This window comes from Mus caroli, unplaced genomic scaffold, assembly GCF_978045245.1.
Source record: "Mus caroli unplaced genomic scaffold, Mus_caroli_1 scaffold_1, whole genome shotgun sequence".
Classification (NCBI taxonomy): Eukaryota; Metazoa; Chordata; class Mammalia; order Rodentia; family Muridae; genus Mus; species Mus caroli.
This window is the reverse complement of record NW_028227256.1, coordinates 149,987,609-150,009,160: the sequence shown is the minus strand read 5'-3', so window position 1 is coordinate 150,009,160 and position 21,552 is coordinate 149,987,609. Positions and strand designations below refer to the sequence as shown.

At 47.1% G+C, this 21,552-nt stretch overlaps 1 protein-coding gene across 6 annotated transcripts in view; it reads left to right on the top strand.

The window, feature by feature from the left end:
* The window catches only part of Rgl1 (ral guanine nucleotide dissociation stimulator like 1), a 250,090-nt gene extending 233,812 nt beyond the window's left edge, over positions 1-16,278 (top strand). For all 6 annotated transcript variants that reach the window (XM_029483257.2, XM_029483250.2, XM_029483251.2 and 3 more), the window contains 5 exons: positions 1,377-1,466; positions 4,485-4,671; positions 8,070-8,324; positions 11,421-11,535; positions 13,844-16,278. In XM_029483257.2, coding sequence (XP_029339117.1) covers positions 1,377-1,466; positions 4,485-4,671; positions 8,070-8,324; positions 11,421-11,535; positions 13,844-14,031 — 835 coding nt within the window. In that variant the 3' untranslated portion in view covers positions 14,032-16,278. The remainder of the gene's footprint in view (positions 1-1,376; positions 1,467-4,484; positions 4,672-8,069; positions 8,325-11,420; positions 11,536-13,843) is intronic.
* The last annotated feature ends 5,274 nt before the right edge of the window (positions 16,279-21,552 follow it).

The window sequence follows — 21,552 nt, the reverse complement described above, 5'->3', positions numbered from 1 at the left end:
TTTCACTAGAAGAGCTGGAGAACATTCCAGACAGAGTAAGACAGGAACATGAGTGAAGGCCTGGGGTCCTGTTAGCCTGGGTGTTTGGAGGCCAGTGATGCCTCTGGGGTGGGTGAGGCCCAGGATGCAGCTTTCAAAACATTGGCTGATGTACAAAGAAAGGCACACTGATTCTAGGGCCGTGAGTACTGGCCCAGTGGCTTCCAGCCTTTCCTCTTCCCCTGGTGGTTGTCAGATTAGTCTGTAGGCCATATGTGGCCTGTCCCCTGTTTTCACATTTTTAAGTGGCAGAAGGAAAAAAAAATAAAAGAATGTGGCATGAAAAGTAGTCGTTTGAAATTCAAATTTCAGGATTCATAAATAACGCTTTAATGGAATGTAGCCTGCTCATTTACATCTTTGGTTGCTCTGGTGCGTTAAAGATAGACCATATGGCCCACAGCCTAAAATACTTACTCTCTGGTCTGATTCAGAGAAAGTTTGCTGATCCCTGAGGTAGACTTGAGATTTTCTCTGAAGAGTGGAATGAACAGCAAATAAGGATTTGTGAGAGTTGGAGCTTTGAGGGGCAGTAGAGTCGTGACAGGTCGGCCTGGCTGCTCCCTAGCTTTGAGGTGCTGGAATGATGGGCGTCATGGCCCTCCTTCCAACTCACCCTGGACCTGTGCTAGCTACAGACCCAGGCTTTCCCAAGAAACACTCCAAAGCAGAAACTCCCCTTGTGCATGTATCAGTTAGCATTTGCCTGGCACATCAATATCTGAAGTAGAAGCATTTATAATTGAGGCAGCTTTTGGCCATTAAAGATGTCGGCAGTTATATTTATATATTTTTATAACTAATATAATTCATATGTCTATTCACCAAAGGTTAGATATTTTACAAAAATACCTTCTTTCATTTTTCTAACATGTTAGAAAACGACATAATGTGTACCTAGACACAGTCACATAGGAAGGAGGAAGCAGAAAGGAAGGGCAGGGTGATTCACAGAGGGAGGGTGATCCTTCCCCACCCTCCCCTCCCCCCTCCCCCAGCCTTGAGGTTAGATGAGGATGATCAAGGGCAGGCTGCTATCAGCTTCAGCTCTTGCCAGTGCCACACGTCCTTGAGCTGAAGCCTGCAGAACTGGACAGGCTCTATCCATTTGTCTCTGAAAGGAGTAGGAGAGGAGGAAGAGGCGTGCAGTGGAAAGTTATCAGCTGTGGCCATCAGCAAGCTCCCGCCGAGGCTCATGCCAGGACACCACAGTCCATAGCTTTACTTTGGCTGTGCAGAACCTTCCTCTGAATCCAGTATTCCACTAAATCACATGAGTTGGGAATCTGTTCTTCTGTGCTTAAAGATTGACCTCAAACCTCCCCTGTCTTTCTCAGCTACGCCCTCTCGTGTGAGATTGAAGCCGCTGCCGATGCCAACACCACTTCCCCTAAGCCTCGGAAAAGCATGGTGAAGAGGCTGAGCCTGTGAGTCCCCCTGTCAGGGGTCCTGTCAGAGAGGGGAGAGGACCGTGCATTTAGTAGCTCTGAATGCTCACTCGAAGGGTGCATTTTCTGTCCTGAACGCAAACAACTCATTAGATCCATCCGTTCCTCTCCTGGACACGCCAGCAACAGTTCTGCAGTCATCTTACATAGCCTAGTGATCCTTTGAACAGTACATTATGTCACTTTTAAAAAACTCCCAATGGTTTTATTTTGAAATAAAGTCTCAACTCTAGGTCCTAGTTTACCAGGCCTTATGGGATCTACTCCCAACCTTCCCTCACTTACAACAGTTCACCAAGATTCACCACACCAGCCTTCTAGCCAACCTTAAACACAGAAGGCTGTTGCCTGCTCAGGGCCTTCACACTAGCCTTTCCTGTGGCTAGCAGTGGTCATTTTTCCTAGCCAGCTTCAGATGTTAGCCAGAATGTTTTCTCCTAAGAGATCTTCCCGATGGTGAGGTCTCCTCTGGTTATTCTCATTCCTATCGGATGCTTTTCACAGTCTAGAGGAAGCAGTGTTATAATAGAAGCATTCATTGCTCATCATGTGTAGCGATGAGGAGGCCTTCTGTGGTCAACTTTGAAAGACCTCACTCCATTTGGATAACATCCAGAGGCCTTAGACCATCTACAGGACCCCACTGCCCCGCAGCATTAGTACCACCCTGTCGGCCTGGCTCCATCTCTCTGCCCCCTCTTTCTGGTTCATTCCACCATTGGCACTTCAGCTACCTCAAGACCTCCCCACACGCCAGGCAGTCATTTTTAGTTGCCTTTGTTCTACTAACTTTTCTCCCAAAGAGCCACCTGGCTCACTTTCTCACTTCCTTTGGGTGTTTGTAGAAATGTCATCTCGACAAGCGTGTTGGACACTGTAGCCCTTCATCATATCTGTCCTTGACGCCCTCCCTTGGTTGCCTTCTGTCTTAATTTTTTTTCCATCACATTATCTTCTTCCACCATACTGTATACTGTATGCGTCTGTATTGAACTTAAAGTCCATGGGGAGAAGCCTGTTGTATTTGTCGCTCAGTTCACAGGGTCTAAATGCTGCCCCCACCCCCCAGTAAGTGATTAGTGAGTATGTTTAGAATAGATAAATTGAGCTGAGAGCTAGGACTGTTATAAGAGCAATGTATATGTTTATAAAATCTACAACATGATCTAGGAACCAGTTTCTATATTAGCTCCAATCACAGAGCCCAGGAAACCAAAGTGTGGAGAAGGTGGTTCAAGTGCTTCTAATGGAGGACCAGAACGCATATCCCGATTTGGCTCAGAGTTAAGTTTACAGAAGTTTTACTGTACAGTAAAATTACATTCTGAAGGAAGAGAGAGATGGAAGGTCTAAAGGAGAGGAGAGAGAACCACAAGAGAGGACAAGGGGACTAGAAAAGGTACTCATAAGCCAGGCGGTAGTGGCGCACGCCTTTAATCCTAGCACTTGGGAGGTAGAAGCAGGCGGATTTCTGAGTTCGAGGCCAGCCTGGTCTACAAAGTGAGTTCCAGGACAGCCAGTGCTACACAGAGAAACCCTGTCTCGGGGGCGGGGGGGTGGGGGGGGAAGGCACTCATGTGATGCAGGCTTTGATTGTACCTGTGTCTTTAGCAGCAGCTTGAGAGGACCTACTCTGCTCCATAAAGCTGACCATTAGAATGTGAGGGACCAAAGATGGCAGGCGTTACTTCTAGGACGCTGCGCTCTCACACAGATCCCGGCACTTACACACCTGAGACTGATCTGGGTGACGTTACCTGCACTTGCTAGGGGCAAACAAGGGCAGTCTTTAGGGACCATTGGCCAATTCTCCATGGTCAAGTAATTTCCCCCGGCACTTCCCAAGCCCACCCGCAGACTTCTCGGTTGTCGTGAGAGTTTGTGATGTGAGAGTGCAGTGCCTCCTGGATCTGTGGGCTGTTAAGGCTCAGCAGTTCTGGAATCTTCTCAGGCACTGCATCTGTCTGGTCCCTTTGCCAGGCTCAGTGTCTCCTGGCTCTGCTCTTACATGTGTACCGGGCTTTCTGTGTTTTCATTATACCCCTTAACCTCTGTTCCCATAGCTTCATGTCCATTAGGACCATCATGCATAGACACGTTATTCCTTCTGTATTAATTCAGGCCAGGCCAGGCCAGGCAGACGTCCCTGTTGTCCCCTGTGTCTGTGGGGAGATACTTCTCTAACCTGTCTCCTTACTGAGGGCAAAGCCCTTTGAGGGTCTGGCTTTCTATAGATTAGGCTCTGTCAACCTTACTTTAGTGAGCAGAACCATCATTTCACAGTACTGTGTATGTGTTAAGGCCATACACACGAATCAGTCCATACTGAATGCACATATGGAAATACCAATGGAACCCCATTATTACGTATAATTAAATTGTGCTAGTGGGTTTTTTTTTTAAACAATGACTGTTTTGCCAACATTCATTCTTTCTGTTTCCCAACCAGAGCATCTGCAGAAATAGCTCATCAACTTCCGATTTTCAGTTCCCTTTTCTGTAAGGCCTGGCCCACAGGGATTTCCCTTACATATACCAGCTCAGCTCAAAGGGTTATAATACTTCCTACCTAGTACTTTATGGAGAAGGGTTTGGGTTATGTTAGTTTGCCAGATGGCTCAAAGCAGAAGTGTTCTTCCTCGCCTTCTTATTCAGAACACGCCCACGTTTTCCAGCTTCACAAAGTTTAAAGTTCATTTTAGGCTAAGAATCAATAAGGGCTGGGGTGCTGTCCATGTAAAAGATGGAGGGCCGATGACTTAGACTCTGACCGCATTAGTTAAACAGCCTATGTGTCATTTGAAGCTGGACATAATCAACTGGGACAGATAGTCACTACTGTTTGTTAGAAACATTATAGTATTTTCTAAAGCAATATTTACAATAGAGCATACATGATTGAAAAACATCAAGGGGTTTAATCAGCACACATTATTCAGTCAGTCATGGGTTCTAGGTTTGTAACAGCTCAGATGTGTGGCATTCTGTCTCCTGCAGGCTGTTTCTGGGGTCTGACATCATCCCCGGGAGCACTCCTACCAAAGAGCAGCCCAAGTCTGCAGCCAGTGGGAGCTCCGGGGAGAGTATGGACTCAGTCAGTGTGTCATCCTGTGAGTCAAACCACTCCGAGGCTGAGGAGGGCCCCGTCACACCCATGGACACACCAGATGAGCCCCAAAAGAAGGTACACACTAAGCTTTCCCATAATTCTCTCTGTTGCAGCCCCCAGCGTGCTGCTTGCCACGTGAAGAATGTCTGTGTCCAAGTTTTTCAGTACATCAGAAATAGAGTTCCTTCTGGGAACACATTCCTCAGAGAAAAAGGATACAAAGTACTAAGGAGGTTGCACATTCATTTGTCCCTGCAAACATTTCTATGCCCGTATCCAAGTACACTGAAGGATTGTGGCCCATAAAATAAATATACTCTATTCAAGAGATGCAGGATCACCTGAGCAGGAACGAAACCCAAGAAATGGATGCATGCCAGCCTTTTGGTGCCATGCGCTCTTACTCACACCTGTCCCATGGCAGGTCACACAGGAAAGTACTCTAAAACTCAGTGACATAGAACAACCTTCATGTTTCTTGGGGACTGGCTACTTTGGGCCCTACACCACAATTTTAACCCAAGCCTGTTTCCGTTATCTGTCATTTATTTTTCTGGAGTAATTGTCTTTCCAAAACATCCTCTTAGCTTGCTGAAACATATGAAGAAGAGGGGAAGAAGCCCAGCCCTGTAAGATACACACAGGGAGAGCCCTTTCTTGGCCATACCTATCAACATTCCATTGCTTAAAGCAGTCATGTGGTCCAATCCAACATAAATAACTGAATCAGGGAGATACGATCTAGCTTCAATGGGAGGAACCATGAAACAGTTCACAGGGCAGTGGGCGCAGTTTGCAGCAGGGCGAGGATTTGATAATGGTGATACCGTGAACCACAGTGGAAATAGCAAGCTGTACACATTGATAGTGGAATCCTCCTCCAGTCCCTTTCTCATGGCTGCACAAATAAGTAAGAGAAAATATCTCCTTCAGTCTCCTTACTGGTCAAGGAGCTTGGCTCAGAGAGATCAGCTCCGCCATGACTGCAATCCACAGCATTTTGGGGAGAGTTTTGGCCACCTTGTTCTGTCATTTTTTTCTGGCCTCTTGGCTTGGGTTCACACCAGTGAGAAGGAGTACAGGTGACAGGCTCTGTCTTCTGCCTTGTAGGGGGCACTGGTGTTGCTTTGCATGATGTCCTTAGCAGTCATGCCAGTCTGAGACCCTTCAAGTGTCCCCAAATCATAATTATATGCCCCAGTACAGGGGAATGCCAGGGCCAAGAAGTGGGAGTGGGTGGGTAGGGGAGCAGGGCAGGGGTTGGGGGAGAGGAGGGTATAGGGAACTTTCGGAATAGCATTTGAAATGTAAATGAAAATAGCTAATGAAAAAAAAAAGAAAAAAGAAAGGTATTTTAGGACTCAGCAGCTAGAGGTGACCCAACCACTCTCACATTCCTCAGACAGCTAACATCTGGCTATTATCTCAAAAGTCATGTGTCCTAAACCCAGAATATTGTCATTCTCCATGACTTAATCCAGAGGAGATATCTCAGTGACAAAGCACTTGCCACGCAAATCTAAGTCCCTGAGTTGAGATTCCCCCAAAGTACAAAAAACCAGGTGTGTATGTCCACCTGGAATCCCAGAGCCACTGCCGTACGGGGAGGCAGAGACAGGAGCTCCTCAGAAGGCTCCTTCTCCCTAGCGGCTTCCACGCCTCTCTCTTGCTCTCCCTCGTGAGGTTGTTCTCTTTAGAAGTAAAGTGTAATTTGCATTCCTCCTTCTTTGTGCTCCTGATCATCACTTATAAACAGTTACCTTTATGCTTGTTCCATACACTTATATCCTTGCGAGGATAGTCTCTCTAACTCGTGTGAGCTCAGCATCCTACCGCATTACCCCTCGACTATAAATGTTATTAGCATCACGGAAAGCCCAAGGGAAAAAGGATGGTGAAAGTGAAAACATTCAAGCAGCATTTGGAGAGCTGACCTTCCTGGCTAATAGACTTGCAGGCAAGATAATGCTGTTAAAATTATCCACTCTTAGTAAGTGCTCAAGCTGAGTCACTTGGGAACAGAAGGAGAATTCCAAACAGCAGCAGCACATGGCTAACTGATATCATGGCAGTCCTACTGTAGACACTACATATTAGACTTGGCATTGTGGTTTGCTGGCCATAATAGAACACCCCTGCTGTGGAATTGTCCTTAACATAGGATGCCATGGGACAAAGCAGCCCTGAAAAACTACAGATAACATAGGCCCTATTTTTTTAGAAGCCACATTATCAGAAAGCTAAATTCCTTAATCTGTATCTGTGGAATGGCAGATTATATATAGAGAAATTAATAATGAGTTTTATAGGATTATTATAATATAATCCAGTTTAACTCATTCTGAATAACACACACACACACACACACACACACACTTTTCTGTAAACAATTGATATTTAAATGGTTCAGTTTAATGGTTTTATGTCAGGAATACATCCTGGTGAGTTTAAAGCATCTCTTTGGTGATTAATATCAGTTGAATTTTAAATATTCAGTCACTCAGAGAAGCACATTATTGCAGCCGTACATCTCTCAAATGGCCTTGATGTAGATTGTGAAAGAGATACTCAAAGGCTATGTTGTCCAGGCAAGTGATCTGTTTTGCTGAATCGTGCTCTCAGCATTGTTATGATGCTGTTTTTAGGGTGCCCCTCTCTCCCCCTGCCCTGCAAGGCAGCTGTGACCCAAGTGAGAAAGATAAATGAAAACTCATTAACAGTCTCACAGCACTAAAGGTATCAAGGCTCTAGCACAAGTCAGCTAACTCATCATAGCTGCAGATGGCTTGGTGCTTGCTGTGCAGTTGCTGTGTGCTTGCTCTGTGCTTGCTGTGCCCTGCTGTGTGAACACCACAGCAAAGGGGGATGGAGAGCTCTGGTCCTGGTAGGAGTGAGACTGTGTAGGTGGACCTGGGGCCCCGTGTTTTCTCTGGGCCTCCAGCTTCTCGACTTGGCAAAGGGGTCAGGTGATCTCTGAGGCTCTCTCAGCAGAACTACACAAGCAGTAGTCCTTATCTTAGATGCTTCTAAACATGAAGACATTTGTCTCCTACTACAAAATCTGGATGTGAAGTAGTGGGGACGGAATGTTCTCCATGGCCACATTGAGAACTGTTGGGGGTGAGAATCAGCTCTTACCAGGATGGCTTCCCCTGTACGGCCTTTAAATTCTGGTATCTGCTGCCATCTCCTGGTTAGCCTTCATACGGACAACTGAAAACAGGCCACCAAAGGACCACTGTGCCTTTCTTGGATTCAGAATGATTAGTTCACAGTGAGTCACTGATAGTCACATGAGCCCATGGTGTGTATGTGTGTGTGTATGTGTGTGTGTGTGTGTGTGTGTGTGTGTATCAGAGACAAGAGACCCATGAGATACTGAGGAGGAAATAACCAGTTGTATCTACTTCTGTTTTGAAACATGAAGCGTGTTTGGTCCAGGCTCTAATGGCTTTGTTTTCTGACTCTTCCAGCTCTCTGAATCCTCCTCCTCCTGTTCCTCCATCCATTCCATGGACACGAATTCCTCAGGGATGTCGTCCCTAATCAATCCCCTGTCCTCCCCTCCAACCTGCAACAACAATCCTAAAATCCACAAGCGCTCCGTCTCTGTGACATCCATTACCTCCACAGTACTGCCTCCTGTTTACAATCAGCAGAACGAAGACACCTGCATCATCCGCATCAGTATAGAAGACAACAATGGCAACATGTACAAGAGCATCATGGTAAGGGGCTGTCCTGCTTGGTCAGCTGTTTGGACACACATTTCTCATACCTGTCTGCACGTGCACACAAAACTAGCATGGAAAATAGCAGCGTCTTCCTGCGCGCAGATTAGCGGTATATTTATCTAGCGGCACATGTGCATATAGGACATAGTTTTGACATCTTATGAATTGTTCATGGAGTTTGGGGTCCTGTTTCACGATGCTCAGTGTGGGTGGGACAGTAGTCCAGGGCGGGTGCCTTGCTTCACACGCCTTCTTGGAACTCTTCCTACGGTTGCACTGTCTACTAAATTAACACGCCTTCTTAGTAGTGTAGTTCCTGGTGACTCAGCTTTCTCCCTAAGCCATCTGGACCAAGCCGAGCTCCTGAAGTGGGTGATTATGGCGGAGGTGCAGTTTGGGTAGGAAGTAGCTACACCTCAGCAGTAAATGGGATTGAGTCTCATGTGCTTCTTACACAAATGGCATCAGACAAGGAAAATTCCAAAGCTACTTCTGATGATGGTCGTCTTTCTTAAATACATACCCAGCCTTGCATGCTGATAACCTCAACTGTGTAAAGTCTGGTGATGAAATTCCTTAGTCAGCAGGACCTGTCATCTACTAGAAAGAAGAGAAAGGAGAAAAAGAAAAGAGAAATCTTCTCTGTAGTAAAATCTGCACTAAATTTCATGTCTTCATTTGCCTCCCAGCAGAGGCCTAGGTGGGGTGGAGTCGTTGTCTTTTAACCTTTGGGGAACCATACATTGAATACAGTAATTATTGAAGATGGGTTGTTGCTGTTCTTGTCCCAGCTTTGAGGAGAGGGAGAAGAGTAAGACTCATTGATCTTTGAAGAACTTGGAATGGAAGAGAGAGGCCATACACTAAATGATATTCTAACAGAAGCCAGACCAGATTGGAAATGGTCTAGTGACCTCCTTGGGGGACTTTGTGTTAATTGTTCAGGCAGTTAGGTCTCACTGAAGGCATCAAGTTAAGAAATGTTCAGGTTGGTTTGCTAGAGGCATAACTACCTTGTGGAGACACGCAGCTTCAGGTGGGAGGAGCTGTGGGTGGGAAGCAAGCCAAGGAAGCTGCACCCATCTTTCAAGCAGGAGATGATAAGGGCTGGAGACGGAAGAGCCATTCATCCTGTTATCAGCCTCTGATAACTGTTGTGGAGGGTAAGGAAGAGGGAGGATTTCTATGGAAGAGGGAGGACCCACGGCCATCTGGCAGCCAGTGGCTGGTGAAACTACTAGAGGAGGAGGTCTCAGGGCCTTTAGATTGGGACATCCACATGACATTGTTTAATAGATTGCCAGAAACACGGGTGGTGCAGGGTTGGTGTTGCGTGTCTTTCAGCCCCATTGAGTGGGAATGAGTGTGGAATGAGACCCAGTTCAGCGTCTTAAGGGAGTAGCTAACAAAGATGCACTGGAGAAACAGCAGCCCAAGGGAGCCCGGCTCATCAATAGTAGTTGTGTTTTTAGCACACTCTAGTCATATGCTTCTGTTATATATGCCAACCAGAGAGATAGGGGTCACCTACATGACCACAGCATCTGGAAGCAGAGTACAAATGTATGCACCCAGCCGTTAATGCTGTGTGCCATGCCCATGGCAGCATGCTCTGCTCTGCCAGGAGAAAGCCTAGCATGTAGGAGACATCTTAGGTTGAATGCGCTGTCCTGGTCTTGGGAAGGTATAAATAGATGAGTCCCCAGACTATTCCTTCCTTGGAATAGGGCCTGCCTTTGGGAGAATACTCCCTGTCACTGTCTCTTCCTGGGACCCTTTATGTTGCACAGGGTGAAGTATTTTCCTCCTTTAAAATTTTGTGTGCACCAGTTCTTTCCTTTTAAGTATATAAGCCAGATGTTTTAGTACTAGGTACATTCACGAAACCCTTATTGCTGCTTATTGAATCACAAACACCAGCTGCCATGAGGGTCAGAAGGAGGCACCTAGGCCCTGAGGAAATCAAGCTGTGTGTGTGTGTGTGTGTATGTGTGTGTGTCTGTGTGTGTGTGTGTGTCTGTGGGTATTGGTGTCTGTGTGTGTCTGTGTGTCTGTGTGTGTGTGTGTGTCTGTGTGTCTGTGGGTGTGGGTGTGTGGGTGTTTGTAGACTCGTGCCAAGCTCCAGCAATCTGCTCCTGGTGAGAGCAGATTTTCTTTTTAAAAATGCATGACCTGAGTTTTCTTTCACTTCTTTCACCTTTAAAGAGATCATTCAGGACATGGCATTGGGATGGTCCTCTTTCCTGCCACGTGAGCTCAAAATCAACAGCAGGCAGAGATAAAGAAAAGGAAAACCAGACATGAGGATGAACAGAACACTTGTGCTTTCATCAGAAACTGTTTTTTATTGACATGTGATTTACATACAGTTACAGATCTTAATGTTCACTCAGTTCTTTGAGTTTTAAAAGTCTGTCTATATCTATCTGTCGGCCACACCAAGACTCCCTGTGGCCTTTAAGCCTTCAGTCCCCTCCCTTTAAGCTTGGGGCTGGTTTTCTAAGGCCACAGATACAGGCTTTGTGATGAATGCCATCGTTATGTCTCGTTTCTTTTCCTCGGTGCATATGTGAGAGTCTTTTTCACTGGTGGAGGTGTTAGTTCTTCACTTGCTCTCCTTTAGTGGCTCAGAAGGCCTTTGTGGACATAGGTTTTTCATTTCTTTAGCAAATGGTTTGCTGGGTCATAGACTCTTTTGCCCCCTCCCCCCAGTGGTCAGTGGTCAGTGGTCAGAGTTGTAGCCATTTTTTCCTATTGGTTGTCAGCTAATGTTATAGCATTAGGCTGGCACATTGGCCCAGGGCTCATAATGCCATATACTGTTTATAGTTCCCTCATGTATATTCTTTTATTTGGGATCTTAGCTAGGGTGGAGTGTGATAGGCAGTACGTGTTTCCCCCGTTTTAGTGGGGGGCACTGTGCTCACCACCGTCCACCCTTCACCTGCTCATTCAGAAGTAGCACTCAGGAGTCCTGGCTCCTCGTCCTGTTCATATGCCACCTACTCCATCAAGACAGCAAAGGTCAGAGGTCAGGAGATCAGAAAACATGAGCCAAGCTCAGTCCAGATGTGTCTGTTGTCTTTGCAGTTGACAAGCCAGGATAAGACCCCCGCTGTGATCCAGAGAGCAATGTCAAAGCACAATCTGGAGTCGGACCCCGCCGAGGAGTACGAGCTGGTGCAGGTCATCTCGGAGGACAAAGGTAGGCGTGCTCTCCACGACGGCAGGTGCCAGCCGCACGCACACTCTGCTCAGGTGCTGACAGCAGAAAGGTCATGCATGTAATGTCTTCCTTTACATTTGGATCCTAGTGATGGTGGGGGCATATGCACAGATTTGTTTGAGTGTATGTGTGTGTGACCAGAACAGTACAAAATGTGTCCTGCTCTCTCTGAGCCTGAAGCAAGGCTGGTGGCCAGCAAGCCCAAGCAATCCTGACAGGAGGGTAAAGGGGATGGGGCTCATGCTGCACAGCAAGTGCCCTTATCCACAGATCTGCCTCTCATGCCCCCTGGTGGTGGTATTTAGGTGTGCCAGGGAGACAAGCTATGTATCGCCTTAGTGAAGATCAAGTGTCTGAAGCTGCTACCCACCCCTAACTCTTTGCTGTTGTTTCTGGGATTTTCTGTAGAATTCCTCTTGCCCACTGTTTGTGTTCCCCACGAGAAGCCCATTTTCATGAGCAGTCAGTCTCTGTGTGTCACGAGTGGGAAGCAGATGGAACCTGTCGGGTCTGGGCAGGTCCTCACACACATCCTTTACTTGACATTGTGATTCTCGGTCCTGTCTGACCCAGAAGCACTCATGCCACAGTGCCAGGGTTTTGTTTATTTTCTTTTGGTTTTTACTTCTGGAACTAGAGTTACAGATGGTTATTGGTGCTGGGAATCAAACCCAGGTACTCTGAACGAGCAGCCTGGGCTCTTTAACCTTAAGCCTTCCCTCCAGCTCCAGATCTAGCTATTTTATTTTATTTATTTTGTTTTATTTTGAAGTGTAGGTTCTGGGGGTGAAATTCAGGTCCTTGTGCCTATAAAGCAAGCACTTTTCAGGTGTAACCATCCCCTGACTGTCATTTGTAATACTTAAATACAGTTGCAGTTAAAATGATAAATCCCCAAAGTGGTCTGTTGAATTGTAGCATGTGGCTGCAGAGTAGCTCAAAAGGAGGTCGGTGGATCTGCAGATCCAGTCGCTCAAAGAGGGAAACCTGGGCTCAGCTCTGCCCCCAGCTGAGTGATCTCGACTAATGCCTTGCTGCCATCGTCCTTAACCAGCTCCCTGGAGACTAAAGCTCTCTCTGGTCTCAGCAATTATGAAGTCACCATAAATAATATACTGGAAAGTGCTTTGCAAAAATGCTAACTGCTGTATAGATGGGAGGGCCATTATCGTGGCCCCAAATAGGTGAGCAGGGGTGAGAGGACTCTCTGGGGTGTTAGTCCTTGTGAACACTTGGACACCATGTACCTGTCTTGGAGAGCCTGTTCATCTTGGGTTAGCTGAGGGGTCCCGGTGTGAGGAATTCACCGGAAGCTCACCTCATGCAGCTCTGCAACCAGAAGCCCCTGCCATTTTCTTTTCTGATCTCACTTCCACAAAACCCAATGTCCACATCTGCCCATTTTATTCTATGGTTTTCTTTTTTTTTTTTTTTTTTGTGGTTTTTTTTTTTTTTTCGAGACAGGATTTCTCTGTGTAGCTCTGGCTGTCCTGGAACTCACTTTATAGACCAGGCTGGCCTTGAACTCAGAAATCCGCCTGCCTCTGCCTCCCGAGTGCTGGGATTAAAGGCGTGCACCACCACGCCCGGCTTTTTTTTTTTTTTTTTTTTTTGTGGTCTATGGTTTTCAAAACAGAATAAAACAACTTTTCATTGACAGAATTTATTATTTCACTGGTAATAACAACCCTTGTTTATAAATTATGAGTGTTCAGGTGGGCATCACTGAATTTGAATATGACTTAAAAATGAGTGGAGTGCATTGTCTTATGTGGATGTTGTTTAGTGTTGAAAGGCAAGTGCTGGACAAAACGGTGACTCAAAAAGAATAAATGACCAGACTGATTTGGAATTATGTCTAAGTACCTTAATTTAATCCAAGTAAAGATGCCTGACAATTGCTGTAGGTCTTGTACAGTGCTTGGACACCCTTAGGCTGTGGGAGTACAGCAGGCTAGCAGGGGTTCTCATTCCAGCTCTGTGGTCCTGGGACCATCCTGTATTTGGTGTCCCTACCCCTGTACCTTCTTCAAGTTCTAACGCTCTGTTTTTGAACAGTACATTCATGGGAGGGAGGAATTCTGACACCTTGTGCTCAGTTTCAGATAGGGAGTAAGTTTTTTGGGACCAATTATGAGGAAGTATCCACATTGCTTGGTCTAGGTTATAGGCAAGAAACAGAGACTCTACCCAGGCCTTGTGCCTGGGCAGAATTGGCTTCTGCCAGTCAGGGATGGGCTTCCCCCCAACCCCCACTGACCAGCTGCTGTTTCCTTCTCTTTCCTAGAACTAGTGATCCCAGACTCTGCAAACGTCTTTTACGCCATGAATAGCCAAGTGAACTTTGATTTCATTTTACGCAAAAAGAACTCGGTGGAGGAGCAGGTGAAGTTGCGCAGTCGGACCAGCCTGACTTTGCCCAGGACAGCTAAGAGGGGCTGCTGGAGTAACAGGCACAGCAAGATCACCCTCTGAAAGGGACAGTACACTCCTACTGCCCAAGGCAGAGTGAGGCTGAGCAAAAGCCATGGCGACGCCAACCACCACCCAGTGTTGAGCATCATTGGTGAAAGCGACAGATATTTATAGAATTCAGCTGTGCAGAGAGCACTGTGCAGGGGACAGTGGAAGTGAATTTGACATTAAAAGGATAAAAGGTTCACTGATGCTCTTAGATCTGAGAGTGAATACAAAATAGTCCATATTTTAAAATATATACACACACACATATCGTGTGTGTATGTGTGTGTGTGTTTGTGTGTGTGTGTGTGTGTGTGTGTGTGTGTGTGTGTGTATGTGTAGATATATCAGAGGGACTATACAGGATATTCTGGACTATGGAAAAACCAATTTGCACAATGGCCTGGGAAGTTGAGGTCACTTTTTACAGGGAAACAGAAGGGACCAAGAACCTGGTCTCATACTTCCAAGTAAATAGAATTAGAACTATCAATGCGGAGTGTTCTTCATGCCAGTATTACAAGCCCAGGCTCTTATTTTTTTAAAGGGAGAGAATTCCTTTCTCAGTCATGTGCCACCAGATGACCAAACAGCAGAGATTGGCGTGGCCATAGGCTGCATGAAAGGCCACCATGGAAAGGTTCGGATGGGTCAGTGGTCTCTGCCCTCTGCTGGAGTGTGCTGGAGCATCTGAGGCCTGTGTGCCTTGCTGGTCCCCGTCACAATGCCCCTGGGGTCAACACAAGCTTGTTTCAATTCCTGGAAACCCTGTTGTGTTTCTGCATTCTCTCCTGAGGAACGCACCACAATCATTACCACACAAGTAGCCTCGGTCTTCCATAACTTTTCAGCCAGAGAAGAAAGCGCAGAAGCAAAGCAACTCCTCTGGACTCTCCTCTGCCTTGGACCACTCCACCACCCTCTGATTGCCCTGTGCATGTAGCAGTGTACATCCGGTCGTTTGCCATCTGGAGCCGTGGGCCTCTATCTTATGAGCAGTTCTTCCTCAGGTGTAGACATTTCTGCTGCAGTCAACTCCATGCAATCATTTCAAGCTTGTGAAAGATTTCTGAGCAGCAGCCCCCCAACCCCCGCCCCTCAGAAACTGTCTCCCGCTGACTAACAGCGGCTCCCGTTTCCTTCGTTACTTTAGTAGCATTCCTGTGTTCAGGTCACAGGGAGAGAAAGGAGACTGCGACTGCTGTCTCTGTCCTTTCTCACAGAGGTGCACCCTTATAGATGGGAAGAGTAGCGCCCTTCTTTCTCACCTCTCACTCTCCTGGTGGCACTGGTAAGTGATGGGTTTTGTCTGTAATAACAGCATCATTCTGTGCTTCCGATCTGCGCTATGCTGGGATCTGAATGGAAAAGCCATACGTGAAGGAGCTGACATGTATAAGAAGCACTTTCAAATTATTGTCCCTTTTTTATTTTTTTCTCCAAATACCAGTTTTTATTCCAAAAATAAAGAGAATGAACCCAGAATATGATGTCCAGATTGTAACAGGGAATTTTTTTCTAACCCTATACTATAGCTCTCAAAGGTTATGTAGGGTTTGTGTTATGTAAATAGCCATACGAACTCAACAAGAAACACCAGGAAAAGCTCGGAGATTTGTGGCAGTGGACCAAAGAGAGAGCCAGGAAGTCATCAGATTCCTTGTCTTGTACATTCTGACACCAGATGTACCCTGCTGTTTCTAGGAGATTGAATGGAAGACCAGTTAGTTTTCAACTAAGACATCAGAAGGCATTCTCTTCTTTTGTTTGTGAGCCTTTTCTGGTTAATGTTTCTGTGTGTGGTAGGGAGATGGCAAGGATTACAGCCATCAGGAAGACTGAGGTAAACCTAGCCTCAGCCTGGCTCTCTCAGTGTCAAGGTCAAAAAGTCAGTGCAGGGCTGTTGGCCTGGTTTAGGGTGTGGCTCACAAGACTTACATGTTATGACCATGTGCTCACCCTGTGTAATTATACTGTATATGTAGAGCCTAGATTTATATACTGCAATGTAAAAAAAAATATATATATATATATATATTTACCTTTTTAAAAAAAAGACAATGGAAATCCCAAGTGGGTAAAACATGGCCTCATTTATTTAATGCCACTTCAGTTGTTTTAATTTTGCTTCCAGGTAAACAGCTGGACTTTGTTTCCAGCTGCTTGCACGCTTGTCTTTCCGCATCTACAGCATCTGTTTACCTTTTGGTTAAACTAATAAACTGTTTTGGGACTTGGTTGGCACGTGCTGCCAGACCCAAAGGGCTTGTATTTGGAGTGTTAATCAGGTGGGTTCCGGGCTCCAGGTTTGCCAGCATTCAGAGGCCTTCTCTGAATCAGCTGGACAGAACAGAGGGACAGCAAGTGGCAGAGGGTTGTGTCTGCTGGCAAGGATTGTAAGCTCAGAGGGAAGAGGCACATCCTTGGAACAGACCAGTGATGCCTGCCTTGTTCGGTTGCCTTTCCTCGGAGCCATGCAGTGAGGCTGCCTTTTGTGTGAACCTGGGGTGAGACTCCCTGAGAGCCTCTCTCGAGCGCAGTGTGGCACTGTCTGGATAGAAACGATGCTCTCCGAGCAGGGAAAACCTCTCTGGAGGTTCTTAGAAGGCGTCCCTTCTCAGCTGATGTCACACAACACACAGTCGCATAATTTTCATCTTGTTATCCACACTTATTTTCCAACAAGTTCCCAAAAAATGACTCAAGTAGGTGTTTTGAAAGGGAATTGATCATGGGGCCTAACCTCTGAGACTATGTGACTAATTTTCAAAACCATCCCAGAAAATGAGCCCCTCTCCCATGTAGAAACTGACCTTGGAGCCTTTTTCCCTGAAGTCCTGTCTTCAAATTACCCTCTCTGGACCACTTTCAGGTTCACCCAGTGTAAGACCACAGGGGGCTGCTGTGCTGTACACTGCTCTGACCTCAGCAGCACTGAGGGCTTTCCTGATATTATCTTTCTCTTCAGGTGCCTACGCCTCTAATCTAAGAAGTTATTTGCACTGCTGTTCTTATCAGTGATTTCCTCTGGAAATGGCTAAAGTCGAAATGCAACGGGAAGTGTTTATTAGGCTATCCCAGACCAGATTGGAGTAACCAAAACATCCTAGTACCTTAAACCACAGATTTCCTTTTACAGCTAAGGGAGCACGGTGGAAGCCAGGCAGGTCCCGTAACCAGTGACCCGGGACCCAGCTATGCCCTGCCTTACAGCTCTATCTGCTTGATTTTCTTCCCTTTCAAGTCACAGTGACAAAGGCTTTTAGCCTTAACTGTCCTGACTGGCGTCGAGCGAAGTAACGTGTGGCGCCTCATGGTCCTGTCATGATGTAGCTTGGGCCATGTAGTCTCTGTGCAGGGAAGGCAAGACACAAGTCCCTGAATGTCCCAAGCCCCCCAGAGACAGTGTTTAGAATAGATGGTAAGGACCTCAGAAGGGGTTGCACACAGCAAAGGGGAAGCTGAAGACAAGAGATGTTAACGGGAAGAGAAAATATCAGAAAGACTGATTTAAATTTGTCTACGATGCAGAAAAATTCAGGAGCCAGTATTTTAGATCATAATTCGCCAGTTACTATTGAGTATGGGCCCCCAGTACCCCTATTCAGAAACCTGGAACCTGTGAGGAAGTACTGTTTTACTTAGCAGTGTGGGGAGTCTAATCTAAGTCAAACCCACTCTTCTTTCTTTTCCTTCTCCCTTTTCCCTCGCCCCTTTGGGAGGGGTGTCAGCATGAAGGACCCCACTGTGAAGCCAAGTCTGGCCAGACCTAGACCCTCCCAGACTCTTGTCCTCTGTGCTCAGTGAGTGGCCCCAGCCCTTCATCACAACTTCCCACGAGGAAGCATCACGCCTCTCCATCACTAATGAGCAGAACCTATGCTGCATCATAGGTCCAGGCATGTGCCCAAGCTTGCAGGTCAGTGCCAGGACATCGTCTCACACAAGAGATGACTGAAGTGATCTCTGAACTGCTTTCATGGCTTCTTCCGAAAAATCAAAGTGCCGGATTCGAAATGGAAGCAATCCTTCTAAATGATAGTTTTCTCTCAGACATCCATGATCCTCGTTTATATGACAGCAAACAGCCAAGCCTTCAACAGAATCTTATCTGAGAATGTACACTATGGTATGTCTATTTGATAACTTTTTGAATAATTAGTATATCAGATATATCAGAGAGAGGGAGAGAGAGCTAGAGCTATCAGACATTTTGTTGGGGCTGTAGTTTGCAGTTTGTGTTGTGCAGGGGTGGGGGGAGGTGGGGGGAGCACAGATGGGACTGCTGGGAAGACAGGCTCCCTGGTCGCTTACTACCTTAGGCAAGTTCTATACTTAGCATTGCCTTAGCTGAGAAGCGGTAACTGACAGGCACTCCTATCCCTCGAGGTTTATTCAGAGTGAGAGAGCGTGCACAAAAAGCTCTTCATTTGAGTGCAGTCTCAGCTGGCTGCAGTCTTCCTTCTGGCCTAGGGCAAGGGAGCCCCAACATTCTTGGCTGGGGGAGCAGCCCCCATTCCAGATGGGAAAATCACAGGGGTAGAGCTTCCATGCGTGGAACAGCACCCTGGGAAAATCTTAGCCTGCTGCTACTGCCATCTGACTCACGGAGTTGGAGCACATCTGGGGCTCCGGCAGCTTGTTTCTTGTCTGTGACCCAGAGAGACTCATAAAGACAGGCATGTGGGCTCTGCACAGCCTCCCTGGCCAGCCTTCAGGCTTTGCAGTGAGGACCTTTGACAGGCGAGCTGAGCCCTGTGCTGGAGTGTCCCTCTGAGGGCCCCCACCTTCCTGGATGCCCTCTGCATCTGCAGACCTTGCTCACTCCTGGTTCCTCTTCTGTGAGAATAATCTCTGCCTCTTTCTGTAGGAAGAGGCTTTGGCGCCAAAGGCATTCACATGCCTGAATCCAGGTTACTCCTGTCCCACCATTTCATCACAGGCCTAAGCCCACCTCAGCTTCCCACTATGGTAGGATTAAGGATAAAGTGGTCAATTTAAAGACTAGGCTGGTACCACTACCATTAAACCTGCCTTCTGCCACTGGCTTCCACTTGCTTGCTTTCCTATCCAGTCTCTGCACCAAGATCACTACCTCCAAGCATGGCCTGGCACTCTCTTTTCTCCTCTTGTCCTGTCCTTCTGTCTCAGAGATCCCTCTGGGCATGAGGACTTTGCTGTGCAGGCTCCCACTTTCCTCTCCACTCATGGGTATCCCCTCCCCTCAACTCTGCTTGGTTTCCTCCTGCATGGCCAGGTTGAACAATCATACAATCCTCTTCAAGTCTTCACACTACCATGCTGGTTTAGAATAGCAGGTCAAACCTTGCTGCTCACACCAGCAGCACTCTGGTGAGTCAGCTGCAGTCTGCATGCATGCCCGTTCCACACGTCTGGTTCCCCATCTTCACTGACAACTTACAAGAAACAGAAAGCTGTCCAGTGCAGCCCAAAGGAATCTTTCTTCCAGGATCATGATTCTGGACAGCGCTGGGCTGGGGACTGTGCAGAGGAGCTCTCTTCAGGTCCCCAGGGGCTTCTAAGAGACGCCCTTCAGACCTTGGAAGTGCTCCCACAGGGGCTTTGACTTGCACACCCATTTCAGGGGAAACTAAGCTGAAGAAACCAGGGCGGGGTCTAAGAACAAATGTAGATTATTCAAAAATCCAGAGAATTGACTTAGATGATTCTTCATTCCACCTTCCTGCCCTTCTCAGGACAAGGGAAGGATGGCTCCAGGTTTGAGCAGGAACAGCACCATTGGTGTAGTGGAGGCAGCCCACGTGAGACCATTTTAATTATGAACATGCACAGTGGGAGAAAGAAAGCAAACACACACACGGACAAAGATACACACACACACACACACATGGGTGGAGAAGGGGGGCAGGAGAGAGAATTTATAGTAAATTCATAGGACAGAGAGGAAGTCAGCCTCCTGTCTCCCCAAATTTGAATGGCACAGATCACCATTGACCCTTAGGCCCCACCCAGTGTCTAACACTTCCATCAACATTTCTTCCTAAACACTAAAGCAAGTTCATCTTTTCCTGTCCTTGTCATGAGAGGAGGTGCCATTTTCTGTGCAGTCTTTGGTAGCATGATGTACTAAAGCCACTACCGTTCTCCAAGCAGGCAAACAGAAAACCCTAGGCTTTTCTTCCTTGCCTCAGCTGCCCTGTGCTGAGGGGTCTGTCATCTGAGGTTCACAGAGGACCCCCACGAGTCCTTTCACCTTCTGGCTTCATCTCTCAGCCACACTTACGAGAATGTCCCTGAGGCAGCAGGTTGTTTCTGGAGAAAAGAGCCCTATGAAACTGCATGACCATACCGACAAACTCCAGGGCTGCCTGTCCTCCGGTGTAAGTCATTCCATTCCTTCTTCTCAACACCTCTGCCTCATTTCAGCTTTATTTTGATTGATATCAGTCAAGGCAGTTGATCACTTGTGAATCATTCCCTTCCCCTCCTTGGTTGGAAAGGGTATCTCAAACACATTGTGGTGTCCTTATTGTGTCCTGCCCACCGTGGGGGTGTGTGGGCACAGCTGGCATGTCTGCCACTCAGAGGAGTCAAGACAAAGACAGGATGGTGGTCCACAGCCCACAGCTTTCCAGAGGAGAAACAACAGAGTCTGGGATGAATGTTGAGGTTCCTGGTCTCCTATGTACCAGGCACCATTTGCGTATTGCTAGGAGTCAGGAACCAGGATCCTGGTCCACAGGAAGAGAAAACATGGAGTCCTGGATGGGCTGAACTCAGAGTGGGTGACTCAGAGTCTGATTCAGTGTGGGTGTCAAGAGAATATGGAGGACTTGGAAGAGAAAATGCCCTCTCTTGGAAATTTGGGCATGGCTCTTTACGATGAAGGCCTCCCCTGCAGCAATCCTTGATGAAGAGACGATCCTTGCTTATTCATACGGCTTTGTTTGCTGGAGGATGAGAAGGCACACACTGTGGAAAGCCTCCTGGGATGTCATCTTTACTCACTTGTTCCGACCGTAAAGAGAAACAGTAAGATCAACAGGTTTGTGCCTGAGTGGGAACCGTTCTGGCTTCAGGCACCAATCTTACCCCAGAAGCATCTCCACTGTCTGTCTGTCCAGAAGCATCTCCACTGTCTGTCTGTCCGGAAGCATCTCCACTGTCTGTCTGTCCAGAAGCATCTCCACTGTCTGTCCAGAAGCATCTCCACTGTCTGTCTGTCCAGAAGCATCTCCACTGTCTGTCTGTCCAGAAGGGAACCAAACCTAGAATCCTAGACTTCCTCCCCAAACAGCAGCCTCTGTCTTCACGATCAGAATGTAAGCAGGTCAGCTTGTCGGCATTACCTCTGTCCAGTTCCATCATTGGACCCAACACTCCCACCCATCCTCCCATTAACACTGGATGGTCTTTCACAGGCCCTCCTTCCACTGTGCTGAAAAAGCAGCTCCAGTCCTCTAGGATGCTAAAACCCACTTTGTTCCCTTTTAGTCTCTAAAGTACAGCTACCTGCCTGTGTGGTTCCTAAATTGACTGGATTCCCACAAAGGT